This window comes from Myodes glareolus, chromosome 4 (assembly GCF_982192425.1).
Source record: "Myodes glareolus chromosome 4, mMyoGla1.1, whole genome shotgun sequence".
Lineage (NCBI taxonomy): Eukaryota > Metazoa > Chordata > Mammalia > Rodentia > Cricetidae > Myodes > Myodes glareolus.
Genome location: NC_142029.1, coordinates 105187777 through 105202081, shown reverse-complemented (window position 1 = coordinate 105202081; position 14305 = coordinate 105187777). Strand labels below are relative to the sequence as shown.

General features: G+C 44.4%; 1 protein-coding gene across 2 annotated transcripts in view; it reads right to left on the bottom strand.

Moving 5' to 3' along the window:
• Window positions 1-14305, bottom strand: part of Dnmt1 (DNA methyltransferase 1) — a 47886-nt gene that overhangs the window by 22818 nt on the left and 10763 nt on the right. For both annotated transcript variants that reach the window (XM_048446431.3, XM_048446432.3), the window contains exons 5-12: window positions 13703-13778; window positions 11131-11206; window positions 10125-10156; window positions 9678-9756; window positions 7765-7802; window positions 5322-5409; window positions 3259-3299; window positions 2295-2373 (exon numbers count right to left, since the gene is read on the bottom strand). In XM_048446431.3, the coding sequence (XP_048302388.2) occupies window positions 2295-2373; window positions 3259-3299; window positions 5322-5409; window positions 7765-7802; window positions 9678-9756; window positions 10125-10156; window positions 11131-11206; window positions 13703-13778 (509 nt within the window). The remainder of the gene's footprint in view (window positions 1-2294; window positions 2374-3258; window positions 3300-5321; window positions 5410-7764; window positions 7803-9677; window positions 9757-10124; window positions 10157-11130; window positions 11207-13702; window positions 13779-14305) is intronic.

The following is a 14305-nucleotide window of genomic DNA, read 5'->3' as shown; positions in this document are numbered from 1 at the left end:
AGGACCTATGTGTTTCAAATAAGTAATCCTAAATTGTGGAAGGCAGTCTGGTTTCCCAGGTTCTGGATCTGGCCAGTCCTGTCTCCTACAGATACAGAGCTGCTGGTTGTTTTTTTGGAATTTGGGAGGTGGCACCATCTAGAAGCACAGTGACCAGAGGCTGTGGGTATGTCTTACTGGCTGACCTGGGAGCTCACTATGACCTCAAACTTAAAGTGACCCTGTCTTTGCCCCTAGATGCTTTGAAAGCAGTCATAGCTCCATGTCTGGCTCCCTCTCAACCTTTCACTTTCCCTTTGCAGAGCCTTGCATAGGCTACGTGGTCCCCGGAGTGGCCTTACTAGCAACCATGGAGGTTTGACCCCAGACACCAACTATCTCAAGCAGGGAGAAAATAAACATGGCTCAAGCTGCCAAGACAGGCTACGCACAAAGACAGCAGTTTCAAATGAACTCCCATAAACAAGCAAAGGAGAGAATCGACTTCTTGCACTCCGCAACTTCTACTCAGTCTTAGACAACACTAAGACACTAGGTGAAGATGGTTCATGTCTACATCCCAGCAGTTAGATTGACACGGGACTGAGGTAAACCTGGACTACAGAATAAAACCTTGTTTCAAAAAGCCAAAAAGAACAAAAACATTGCGTTAGAACTGACAGTGTGGCTCAAGTAGCAGAGCGCTTGCCTAGCAGACACAAAGATTTGGCTCTCGTTCCAATACGTAAAGACAAATGATATGGGAAGCTGAAAGAATGGGCAATACACTGGACAAAGTCCACAGTGCCAAAGCCTGGGCTAAAAACCTCATCACAGGGGGTCACTGACTCACCACACCTCCAGAGTTCCTAGAGAGCAGCCAACAGCAAGAAACAGGCCAGAGAAGAAGACAACTAAGAAGCTCGGAAAACCCAGGACACTTTCCATAAATTGGAGCCTGTGCTGAGATCTTCTACCATTATTTGTAACAAACCTGAGCCACATAACGATGCTCCGATCAGCTATGGACAATCTAGAAGACAGTGATACGTGATCTGTGACTATATAGCAATCTGCAGCATCTTTGTTTTTGTTAACTACAGAAACTAAAGTTTAACTTCTTAGAGAAAAAGTTACCTAATGGCTAATTTCCTGGAACATATTCAGGTCATTAGGTAGCATGAAATTAATTGCATATAGTCTAGATCTTTTTTCTTTTTCCTCCCCAAAGACAGGATTTGGTATAGCCTTGGCTGTCCTGGAACTTGCTCTGTAGATCCAAGTACTAAGATCAAAGGTGGGCACCACCACTGCCCGGCTTTTGTTTTCTTGGTTTAATGTAGTTTAGATCTTAATGTAGGTCACAGCTCATGCTATAAAAAAAAAAACAGTAGACAGGAAGCAAGTTGACATGGTACACACCTGAGTTCAACACCGGGGGTGCTAGGCTATGTTTATAAGGAGACCTTGTCTCAACAATACCAATAAACCCTGGAAGACTACGATCCTAGCAGACTAGACATGTGCTGGGGTTTTATGCACTGTGGTACTGTGGGTCTATTCACAAGTCCTTCCCTCTTAGAGATTTTAAAATTACATTTGTCTATCTTGTGTGTGTATGTGTATTGTGTGGGTGTTCAGTTCATGTGTCATGGTATGCATGTAGCAACCAGAGGATGACTTCTGGTGTTTGAAGTCAGCCTGGGTTACACATGCAGATCCTGATTCTAAACAAATGTGAGGCTAAGAGTTGTCTCAGTGGTTAAGAATACTGTCTGGGGCTGGAGAGATGGCTCAGGGATTAAGAGCATTGCCTGCTCTTCCAAAGGTCATGAGTTCAATTCCCAGCAACCACATGGTGGCTCACAACCATCTTTAATGGGGTCTGGTGCCCTCTTCTGGTCTACAGGCATACAGACAGAATATTGTATACATAATAAATAAAAAAATATATATTTTTTTTAAAAAAAGAATACTGTCTGTTCTTTCAGAGGACCCAGGTACAAGTCCTAGTATCCACACCCAGTTTTAGGTGAAATGACACCCTCTTCTGGCTTCTGTGACCACTGAACAAACATGGTATACAGATATACGAGCAGGCAAAACACCTATACATGTACAAAAATTATTTTTGCTTCGTTTTTCAAGGCAGAGTTTCTCTGTAACAGCTCTGGCTGTCCTGGAACTTGCTTTGTAGACCAGGCTGGCCTCAGACTCAGATCTGCCTGCCTCTGCACCACCACTGCCCAGCTTTTCTTTTCTTTCTTTTTTTTTTTAAAGTTGAGAAACAAAAGAGCCAGGCTCCTCTTACTTACCGTTTCCTCTTCATCTCCTTCCTCAGACTCGGAAGCTATCTGCTCTGATTCTGCTTCCTTGGGTCTTCGTTTGGTGGCTCTGTGAATAAGGTACATTAGCTTTGACAACCCAACTCCAGCATAACTATTCTGAAGATGACAGATGAATACCTCCCCATCAAAGAGCAAAACACTGGCAGTTGAAATAGCTCAGAACTTAAGACACCTTACAAGTCTAAGGATCCAAGTTTAATCTCCAGCATCCACATAAAGCTGGCAGAGCAAGAACATGCCCACAATTCCAGTGCTGGAGAGGTAGAGACAAAAGGATCCTTGGGGTTTACTAGTCAGCTAATATAACCATCTATAAGCTTCAGTTTCGATGGTGTGTCAACCTCTTGACTATACACAAGTAAACATAAAAACACTACCATGTATGGTAACTCACACTTGCAATCTTAATACTTAGAAGGCTAAGGCAGAATCATGAATTCTAGGCTGGCCTAAGTAACACAGTGAGAGTTTGCCTTAAACATCCAGTCAGAGACATAGCTCAGTGGTCAAGTGTGTGGTAGCATTAGATTCTCAGTACTGAAGAAACAAAACAAAAAGCAAGAGGCTGAAGAAATTGCTTAGTAGTTGAGTCCAGGCATGGTGGTCCAGACCTGTAATCTCAGCCCTGGGAAGGTGGAAGAGGCAAAGGACCAGGAACTCATGGTCAGAATGGGCTCCATGAGACACAGTAAAACACTCCCAAGCCCCAAACCAAAAAGTCATGAAGACTCTCAGGCAGGATTCCTTTGAAAGGTCTGCAGATGGCCTGGGGGACCCCCACGGATTAATGAGCAAAGTGATGGAGCTGAGCCCCACACAGCTGGGCGGGTGTGGCTTGGCCTCTCAGACTGTCAGTCAGTTCTGTACTTCTTCCTAGCAGAGCCTTTTGGAGTTAACACGACAGCAAGACACAAGCACTTTTGACACTTACAGATCTCTGGGTTGACTTCTGGGCCTGGGCCTTCTTTTATCCTGACAGTAGAAAATGGAGGAGAGGAGGGGAAACATTATTTCAGAGGTTAAGCAGGGTGACTTCAAGCTCAAGTGTGCAGGGTCAGCATCTTGGTTCTGAATACCAGGAGACATTCTCTCCTGGGACCAGAGGCTAAGACTGTGCCCCCCATTTCCCCAATACTGGAAATCAGCAGGCACTAAAGAACTTTCTAAAGAACTCTGTAAGCTAACACTTGGAGGAAAAGCAGGAGCCTCCTTATGCCCAAGTCAACATGGACCTTGCCTTAAAACAGAAGCAAAAGAACCACAGCTGAGAGCAGTTGCATCCACCTTTAACCATCACTTGGGAGGCAGACACAGGTGATCTCTGAATTTGAAGCCAACCTGATTAACACATGAGTTAGTCTAAGCCAGCCAGGACTATATAGTGAGATTCTGTCTCAAAAACAAACAGGGTCTAGAACTCCGTGAGTCAAGTGCCTGCCAAGCATGCAAGATGTCCTGGATTCCACCCTCAGCTCAGTATGAACTGGGAGTGGTGGCACAGACCTGTGATCCCATCACTGAGGGCTGCAGTGGGGGACAGGCGAACCAAGAGTTCAAGGTGATCCTTGGCTACATAGCGAGACTGTTTAAAATAGAACAAAAAGCAAAAACAGGAAGTACACATCTAGACACAGTCCAGCAATTTCTGAGCACACAGAGTGCACCTCACTGATGTACCCATCCGGGTGAGTGGGTCTAGCACATCAACTGAGTGTTAACCTCAGCCCTCCCTTTCCACAGGGCAGCTGTGAGGCACTCTAGGCTAGGGACACACAAGCTTGAAGCCATTCTGGTTCTATAGCAAGAACCCATCCCAAACAAAGCTTAGCCAACAAGATGACTTGGCACTCGCACATAAACCTAACAATCTCAGGGCTCCATACAGTGGGCAAAAAACCAATTCCTACATGCTGTCCTCTTGAAGTCTACATGCACCCACACAGAGAAAATAAAATGGATACAAACAAAAGCTCCCTGACAGTGACCCACTTGCATCTGGGCAAAGAAAGGGAGGTACGGAAGCATTACTACACCCTGGGGTGACTCTCAGCAGACAAGCACTGAGAACTCACACTGGTTCAGTCTCCACTCTAAATCTCAGTGGAGGAAACCAGGTGGACATTTCTCAAACATCTTCTAAGGTGGAGACCCAAGACATGAGTGTGTGACCTCATCTACTGCTCTAGAGTTCCATAAAACAGGAACCACAAACTGAGTGTTGTACCCTTTCAGATGCCTTGGCACCTCGGGCAATCAAGTCTTCCATGTCCTGGAGAATCAACCAATCGCAGGTGCAAGAGGCTCAGAAAACTATCCTCAGCCCACACAGACTGTCCTTGCCATGTTCACTAAACAATACTGTAACAGTAAAGCAAACAGTATTCTGAGTACTAGGTAACACACATGCACTAGAGGAGATTTGTGGAGGTCATGAGGACCCAGGCAAACACTGGGTTGCTCACACAACAACCTCAATACATTTTACAGAGAATCCTTGCATCACCTTTCGATTGTATGCTTTAACATCAAATGGAGGATTTTTTGTTGTTTTGAGACAGTCTCCAATAGCCTAGGCTGGCCTTGATCCTCATCTTTAGCTAAGGAGATGAAATTCCTACTCCTGTCTCTATCCCCTTGATGCTAAGACTACAAGTGTGCACCATTTTCCCAGACTTGTTTTAGGTTGTGAGGGTGCTCAGGTAAGCAAGTAGAGAAGGGGAAAAGGAGGAGAGTCAAGAATTCCATTTAGGACTTAAGGGAGAGGGCTTGTTGAACTAATAAATCAAGACTTCAACTCTAGGTGGACCAGGTCTCCACAGGTCCAGGCAAATAGGCTCAGACATTCAATGACAACCAACACCCAAGGGAGACCAGGCAAATCCAGAGTAACAAGTGAAACGGATAGATTCTGCGCCCAGAAGCCTGCCCAGCATCATCTCTACCAATCCAGTAGGAGCACAGGCAAAGCCCATTTAAGTTAGATAAGGACTCTGCCTTTTCTTCTTCGTCATCGTCCATTTCCTCGTGAGTTCCTGGTCTTGCTTCTCTGTCTGGCTCCTCCCTTGATCTCCGCCTTAATGATCTGCCACATAAAACAACAGTAAAAGAAAAACTCACATGAACACTGGTGACCACGACTCTAGGCACCATCCAAGTAGGGATGGTTTAAGCGACAACCTCTCAGAGTTCAAGAAGAGGTGATCTTTCCTATCCTCTACCTGTTTATCCTTTATATGACTTTATATTATATATTTTTTTGCAGAATTGGAGCTTAAGCCTAGTTCATCATGAACTGATGACAAGTACTCAACTGGGACCCACAGGATGGCTAAACAGATAAAGGATTTGACACACAAGCCTGATGATCTAAGTGTGATCCCCATAATCCACCATAGTAGCTGTGAACTGAATCTGGAGAGCAGCCCTCTTATCTCTGCAGGCAACCTGTAGCATGAATACTTTCAAATGTACTTGCACGCACATGCACGAGTGCCCTGGATCTATGAGTCACACCCCTCAGTTCTTTAGATTAAGACGAAATCATCAGTAGGCCTCTACTGGCACTCTGCACCTGCCCTGAACACTACTGAGATGAAAAGACTGGAGTGTGGTCAGCATCAGCAAGCACAAAGGCTGGCCTCAGAGTCTAGCTGTCACCTTACTCTTCAGTAGCAACCCCACCCTCAGGTCAGATATTTTGCTGTCCTCTGGACCTGGGACTTCAATATTTGCATCACTCAAGTGGGTATTAACAGAAGCTTTAAAAACAAAAACAAGATCTAATCTACATGGGTAGTAGAAAAAGACAAGATCTTCTGAGTAAATTGGGAGCATGGGGACCTTGGGGGAGGGTTGAAGGGGAGGGGAGCAAAGAAAATGTAGAAAATGTAGAGCTCAATAAAAAATAAAAATTATTCATAAACACAAAAAAATAAAAAAATGAATTAAAAAAAACAAAAACAATAAAAAAACCCACTATCTCTGAGGTTGGGAAAATAGCTCAGATAAGGACTAGAGTTCAAATTGCCCAATACACTACACAAACACTGGCTGTGTAGAACCCATGGTTTTAGTGTTTAGAAGGCTGTGACAGGGGAGCCCCAGAGCAAGTTGACTCATTAAGGTCAGTCCTACCAGTGACCCCTAGACTCAATCAAGAGCTCCTGCCTGAGTGAACAGGTGCAATAAGGAAGACACTTATACCGGCCTCTGGCTACTACATTTCATTTGCACACACATGCCCACATGTAAGACATGTGTCAAAAAAGAAAAAGGATTACCTCTATTTGGATCTAGTGGAACCAGCCTGCAATCCCTGCATTCCAGATGCTGAGGCAGGAGGATCAAGTCTGGGGCCAGCCTGGGATACACAGGAGAGCCTATCTATTAAAAACATCCAAACAAATTCACAATGAATAAATACTAAAAGACCAGCACTACTTGCTTGTGCCTATCCACTGCCTCAAGAATATGCTCAGGTGACATTTACGTCAGCCCACTGTCCCTGTCAGGACCAGGTGCCAGCTAGCAAGCCTCAAGTGAGCTCAATGAATGCTTAGCTTTAGGCTACTGAGCTTTGAGACTATCAGCCAGCACTCTGAGTACAAGCTAACTTATATAACCACTCACTCAACCACATGCATGGAGGCAGTGTGACTATGGAGGCAAGACCTGAGTTAGAAGGTCAAAGGCGACTATGTCAGTCTTTGCTAGGGTAGTCAGACATTTTGTTGTTGAGGCATGGAGTCTATGTAGTTCTGGCTGGCCTGAAACTTTGCAGAGATCCACTTCTGTCTCTGAGTGCTAGGATAAGAGGCATGCACCACATGTTCCTATTTTCCTTTTTTTTTTTTTTCAGACAATGTCTCACTCTGTAGCTCAGGATGGCCTCGAATTCATGGCAACCTTCCTGCCTTAGCTTCCAGTCTCCCAAGAAAAGATTACAGATGTGTCCCACTATGGCCAGCTTCATTTGACTTTAGTTATCTGTATAATGTGAGTGCAGACACATATATGGAAGTCAGAAGACAACTTTCGGGAGTGGGTCTCTTTGTATTGTGTGGGTTCCAGGGATTGTCTGACTTCTGTTACAAGCACTTAGTCTGATGAGCCATCTCACTGTGCCTCATCTATGTTTCAGCTATTAATAATCTTAGGCATGTGGGTATTTTGTCAGCCTGTGTCTGACCCTGGAACCTGGAGTTAAAGGCAGTTGTTGGCTTCCATGTGGTTATCAGAACAGAACCTGGGCCCTCCAGAAGAGCAGCTAGTGCTCTTAACAGCTGAGTCATCTCTCCAGCTGCCTTGTTCTGGCTTTTCTCAGAACTTTCCACAGACCACCAAATACAACAGTGAACAGTACCAGCCCCTCACTTGCAGCTGTGATACTACAGCTGAGCATCATTACAGGGCACAGAGACACGCCAGCTGCACTTACAGTTCTCTGGTTTGACGCCGGAGTCTCCTGTCATGTTCCTAAAACAGAATAAAAGAGTTGATAAAAAAAACCAGTTTGGTCTACAAACTGAGTTCTGGTCAGCCAGATATACAACATACACTGGCACTGGTGGGACACTGGCACCACTACCACAAAAAATGCCAATTCCCCAATTTGTTCTGAATTCCTGCTATGGAATTAACACACCTGCAGTAATCCTACCGGATTCTAGTTAGTGAAGTTGGTAAGATGAACACTTAACCAAGACCACTGTTTACGACAGCTCCCTCTGGAGTCCAGACCACACTTAAGACTTGTCTTACTCTGTGACTGAGGAGTCATACCCAGGCTCTAAGGTGGTGTTTTTCTTTCAACCCTCACATTAATCCCACATTAAAGTATCTTTATAAAACCTCAATTCTGCTTCCTTAAAGACTGCTTTCATGCTTTCCCCTGAAAAAGTAAAAAATTAAACAATAAAAAAAACTTTTAAAAATAAATAAATAAATGTCCAGCTGGGTGTCAGTGGCACACGCCTTCAATCCTAGCACTCGGGAGGCAGAAGCAGATCTTTCTTGAGTTCAAGCCCAGACTGGTCTACAGAGCTAGTTCCAGGACAGCTAAGGCTGCACAGAGAAACCCTGCCTCAAAAAACCAAAATAAAATAAAGTAAGAAACAACTGTCTTTTCTTTTGGTGGAGTCAGCAGACAGCGAAGACATTCTGGTGAGACAAACCCTGGAGGGGAGGGAAGAAAAACTAAAGCAAATCCTGGACTGGAGAGGTGCTGCGGTGCACACGCACACATACATACACACAAAAGTAAATATTTTTAAAAGGCTAAGGAAATATCTCAGCAACTAAAAGGCTTGTCACAGAGGCCTAATGACCTGAGTTGTTCTCTGAACACAAGAAAGCCAAACCCAGGGCCAGTGAGAAGGCTCAGTGCTAAAAGCACTTGCTGTCTTGCTTGATGACCCGAGTTTGATATCTGGGTCCCACACGATGAAAGAGAATTAACCCGGGCTGGAGAGATGGCTCAGAGGTTAAGAGCACTGGCTGCTCTTCCAAAGGTCCTGAGTTCAATTCCCAGCAACCACATGGTGGCTCACAACCATCTGTAATGAAATATGCTGCCCTCTTCTGGCCTGCAGGGACATATGCAGGCAGACCACTGTATACTCAATAAATAAATCTTGAAAAAAAAAAAAAAAAAAAAAAAAAAAAGAGAATTAACCCAAAAAAGTTGTTTTTCGATTTTTGATATCCACATGTGTGGACCCACAGACACAAAAGATAAGTGTAAAAAGAAAATCATTTTTGGTTTTTTTTTTTTTTTTTTTTTTTTTTGCTTTTTTGAGATAGTGTCATGTAGCCCACGCTGGCCTTGAACTTGCCATGTAACGAAGAATGACCTCTACCTCCCAAGTACTAAAGAGTATAAGTGTGCCTGGAAACTTTCTGTCGTTCTTGGGGATGATGAAACCCGAGGCTGTATGTAGGCCAGGCAAGGCCTCTGTGTATATAAACCTTATCCATGTCTTACTGCTAAACCTTCATTATTATTCCTCCCAGTGCGGGCTTGATGGAAAGAAGTGAGCTCATTCCAGCCAAGGGGGCAATGTAGACAGGCTTTCTTCTTGTTTATGATACTGAAGGATGGAACCCAGAGCCTCAAGCACGCTATGCCAAAACTCTGCCACTGAACCAGGACCCAGCCCAGGAAGGCAGCTTTGTATTTGATGGTGCTATGGAACCTCCAGCATTTCCTATTGCTCAAAAAGGAGACCTCCACAGAGACTCAGTCAAGGCTTCCTAAACCAGCCGAGATTCACTGTTGCTCTCCCCACCCCCACCTCATTCCAGAAACCAGAGAAACATGCTCAAGGAAAGAAGGTGGTGCACGGGCTTTACCTGGTCGCCTTGCTTTTCCCGACACGAGTGGGTTCCTGGTGTTACACTTTCCGGTTCCACTACAGAAACTCCAGCACCACTGTTAGGCAAAGTAGACTATTATATAGGCAGGAACCAAGAGCTCAGTCCCCAGAAGCAGCTTCATGAGCCCAGCTTCCTACACCAAGAGTAATCGTACCCCAGGACAGTTGACAGTCAAATGTTGTCTCACCATCGAATACTGAGGGAGACCTTTCAACTCAGGTCTCATAATACCAGGAGACCTCAACTCCTTCTGGGATGAGGGAAAATTCTACATGAATTAAAAGATTAAATACTTTGTTTCCAAATTCAGCATCCTCAACAGGATTATAGTTGCCAAGGAAACTTACTACAGAACTCTTTAGCTTTCAGAAAGTAATTTCTATAATTGAGACAAATCAAAGAGGAGATCATAAGGATGCTTACCGCTCTGTGCTTGTAACTCTGCGTCTCTTATCCTGGGCAGAGGGAAGAACAGAGAATAAGACAATGTTGATTTGAAAGGTAGATCGGGGTTGGGGATTCAACTCAGGGGTAGAGTGATTGCCTAGCAAGTGCAAGGCCCTGGATTCTGTCCTCAGCTCAAAAAACAAACAAACATAAACAAAAACAAACCAAATCAACTCCCAACCACAGTTAGACAGAGGGATAGAGGGGTAGAGCCAAGTAGGTTAGGCTAGCCCATAACTACAACCCAGCACTCAGGCAACTGAGGCAGGGCAATCACCATAAAATCAAGGCCAGCCTGGATTATCCAGTGATATCCTGTCTCAAAAAAAAAAGAGCAGGGTGCATGGAGAGATGACTCACTCACTAAGCATGCATTCTGTTCTTTCAGAGGACCAGAATTCACTTCCCAGGACCCATGTCCATGGTTCACCACCCCAGGAACAAGCTCCAGGGATCTGGCATATCTAGCTTCCTTGGGCACCTGCATGCATGTGCCCATACCCACACACAAAAACCACAAACACACACATAAAAATCCCCACCATCTGGGATAGCGGTGCAAATACGCCATCCTAGCACTTGGGAGGTGGAGGCAGGAAGACCAAGTACACACAGTTCAAGCCCACCCCAGGCTATACAATACAAATATTTGTATACATCAAACACAGGGACCCTGTGTGTAGTTGAGTACAGTGCTTACATGGGTGAAGCCCTAGGTTTGATTCCAACATGAAAAAAACCAGAACTCTGCCTCCCGATGCCTTCAGACCAGAACCACAGCATCAGCTGTTACAGGACTCCAGCCTGTTGGGCTACACTGCTATTTTCAAAGCCATCAGGCGCTAGCACAAGAGCACACTCCATCAACAGCCCTGTCCCACAAGCACTGAACACCCCTACTACAAGGAATCTGTTTAGACAAACCAGCTTTTGCCAATAAACTCATCCAAGTTAAATGTCCAGAGTCAACAGGACGGCCCACCTGGTCTCTCTCCTCTGCAACAGACTCATCTAGGATTCTCGTCTCAGACTCTTCCTTGGGTTTCCGTTTAGTGGTGCTGTCACACAGTAAGGAGACTGTTAGTTCTGAGACACACACACACAAACCCAGCCATCCACTGCCTTCAATAACTTTTCTTTTACAAAAGAACCTCTTGAAGGCACAGTTTGTCTTCCCTGCCAGGAGAGGCCCATCTTTCCAGGACTGAAGAGTTTCTTTTAAAGTTACTTGTGTGATTTGAAATTGTGTGCATGTACTCTTGGAGGTTAGGAGAGTATCAGGTACTCTGGAGCTGAAGTTACAAGTAGTTGTGAACACACCAGTGCCCAACATCCATATATTTGTTTTTTTTTTTTAAATCTTTTCATTTCATGTGTACAAATGATTTGCCTTCATTTTTTTTTTTTTTTGAGACAGGGTTTCTCTGAAGCCTGTCCTAGAACTAGCTCTTGCAGACCAGGCTGGTCTCGAACTCAGAGATCCGCCTGCCTCTGCCTCCTGAGTGCTGGGATTAATTAAAGGTGTGCACCACCACCACCTGGCTGCTTTGCCTGCATTTGTGTCCACGCACCACACTGGGTAGTGCCTGTAGAAGAACGGAGAGGGTGCTGGATCCCCTGAACTGGAATTAGCTGGGTGCTGAGCCCTGAACCCTGATCCTCTGCAAGAGGATCAGGTGCTCTTAAGCACTGAGCCATCTCTCCAGCCCCACACATGTATTCATATACATTTATAGTGTATATGTGTTATATGCATGCATTTCTGCAATGTGATTACCCATTTTGGATTGGGTAAAGCTATTCTCTGCTTTTTGAGAGACAGTCTCTCACTGATCATAGAGTTCACCAGCTTAGCAGGACTATCTGGAAAGTCAGGGCCCAGAACCTGTCTCCGCCCTCTCCGTGCTAAGATTGCAGACATGCACTGGCATTCCTGGCTTTTAATATGGTGTTGGGGATCTGAAAACACTTTGTCTACTAGATCACTATCTCCAGCTTTATACTTGAAATTTTTTAGTGTGTATGAGTGTTTTGCTTGCATGTACATCTGTGCACTATGTGTGCCTAGTACTCGCAGAAGTCAGAAGAGGATATCATATCCCTGAGTTAAAGATGGCTATGAACCACCATGTAGGTGCTAGAAATTAAAACCAGATCTTCTGGAAAAACAGTTGCTCAGCTTTATATTTTCTGAGGCTGATTCAAAGGACAGAATCACTTTTGTCAAAAATCTGTTATATCTCTTTGTAAAATGAGAAGCCAGCTGGGTGGTAGTGGCACATGCCTTTAATTTTAGCACTCAGGAGGCAGAGGCAGGCAGATCTCTGTGAATTCAAGGCCAGCCTGGTCTACAGAGTGAGTTCCAGGACAGCTACAGCTAGAGAAACCCTGTCTCGAAAAAAAAAAAAAAAAAAACAAGAAGCCATTGCTGTCTAGACCCATTGCTCTGAGACTTGCAAAGTAGCAGGCAAAATTCTAATGTTTCAGAGAAACACTGTATGCTGTAGAGATGGTTCAGCAATTAAGACCACCCAGTGCTCTTGAAGGCTTGAGTTCAACCTAGGCCCTGGCTGTCCAGTTGGGTGATCATGTTGAAGAAAGGCATACACATAACATACCTACACTATGAATGTACACAATGTATGGATGAAGCTGGAGAGATGGCACCTGCTCGTACAGAGAACCTGGGTTCAGAGTCCAGCACCCAGCAGCTCAGAACAATGAACAACTCCAGTTCCAGGGGATCAGCACCCTTTCCTGACTTCTGCAGGCACTACACAATGTGGTACACAGACACGTGCAAAATACTCGCATACATAAAATTAAATCTTAATAACAAAACATGGATATGTCTATATAAATATGTCCATATGAAGTTGGTTGGTATAGCTTTGTGAAGATTCCAGTACTGGAAAAAACAAAAAGTTCACAAAAATCATGGAAACACTATTATGCTTTATTTTTCTATTAATGGGTGATGAGTATGAGGGTTCTTTGTTGTTTTGGTCTTTAAATTTTATGTGTATGGATGTTTTGTCTACATGTATTATCTGTGCACCACAGATGCACCACAGTGCGTAAGAAGGCTGGAAGAGGACTGGAGTTGCAGATGGCCATGAACTATCATGTGGGTGGAGGAAATCAAATCAAGGAAACTGAGCCAGTGCTCTTATCTGCTAAACCATCTCTCCAGCACTGAGCACTAAGGATTCTTATACTATATACTAGAATTTTATGTATGCTTTAAGTTTTCTCAAAAAGTGAAAAAAGACGAAGTGTTTACAAGTAATGTTTGACAATGTCTACAGGACAAAACCTGCAAAATAGACATTTATGTAGGGCTGCAGCTCAGTGGGAAATCCTCCGCCAGAAATCCCTATGGGGGTAGGGGCATGGCTCAGTGGTTCCTAACGTGAACCAAACCCTGGATTCTATCCTCAGTACTAAAATAAAGGTTAAAAAAAAAAAGGAAACGAATTATGGAAGCCATTCATATTTTTCCAAAATTACCAGACCCCAAGAAATGGCTAATAGCCCCTTCATTACATACTGACCCCTTCATGAAGTGAGATGTGATGGTGGTCTGTCTAGTGGTTCTTCTCATAGCCATGGAGCTAGATGAAGCTTCAGCTGTTTAAAAACAAACGAGAAAAAGGACATGGCATTCTTCAGTGAGAACAAATGACTACAGAAGGCCAAGGGCTGCAAGAATACACACTTCTTGGCTTTCAATCTAGACTAAATTGCATACCAGCTTGCACATGTCAACAGACAGTCCCGTAGAGCTGCCATTGTCCAGTATCTGATGATAGCATACAACCCAGGGAAAGAAAGCCCAGAATCCAAGAATAATTTATGGTGACCAAGCACCATGTCAAACCATTATAAACAATAAAATCCCTAAACTGAAACCTCATTCAGGGTCCATCTATAAGAGTCTAAGATAGGTAGAGGTGCACAGAAAATAAACCAGAGGCTCGGTGCAGCTCCATGGCAAAGAACCTGTACAGCATGCACATTGCTCTGGACTCCATCAACAACACCACCATTCCCCAAAAGAGAAAGGAACAGCTGGGGCTGGGTGGATGTGCCCTTCCCTAGCACACTGCAGGTCTTAGGTTTCATCCCTGGCACTGCGAAAGAGACAGAGACAGAGA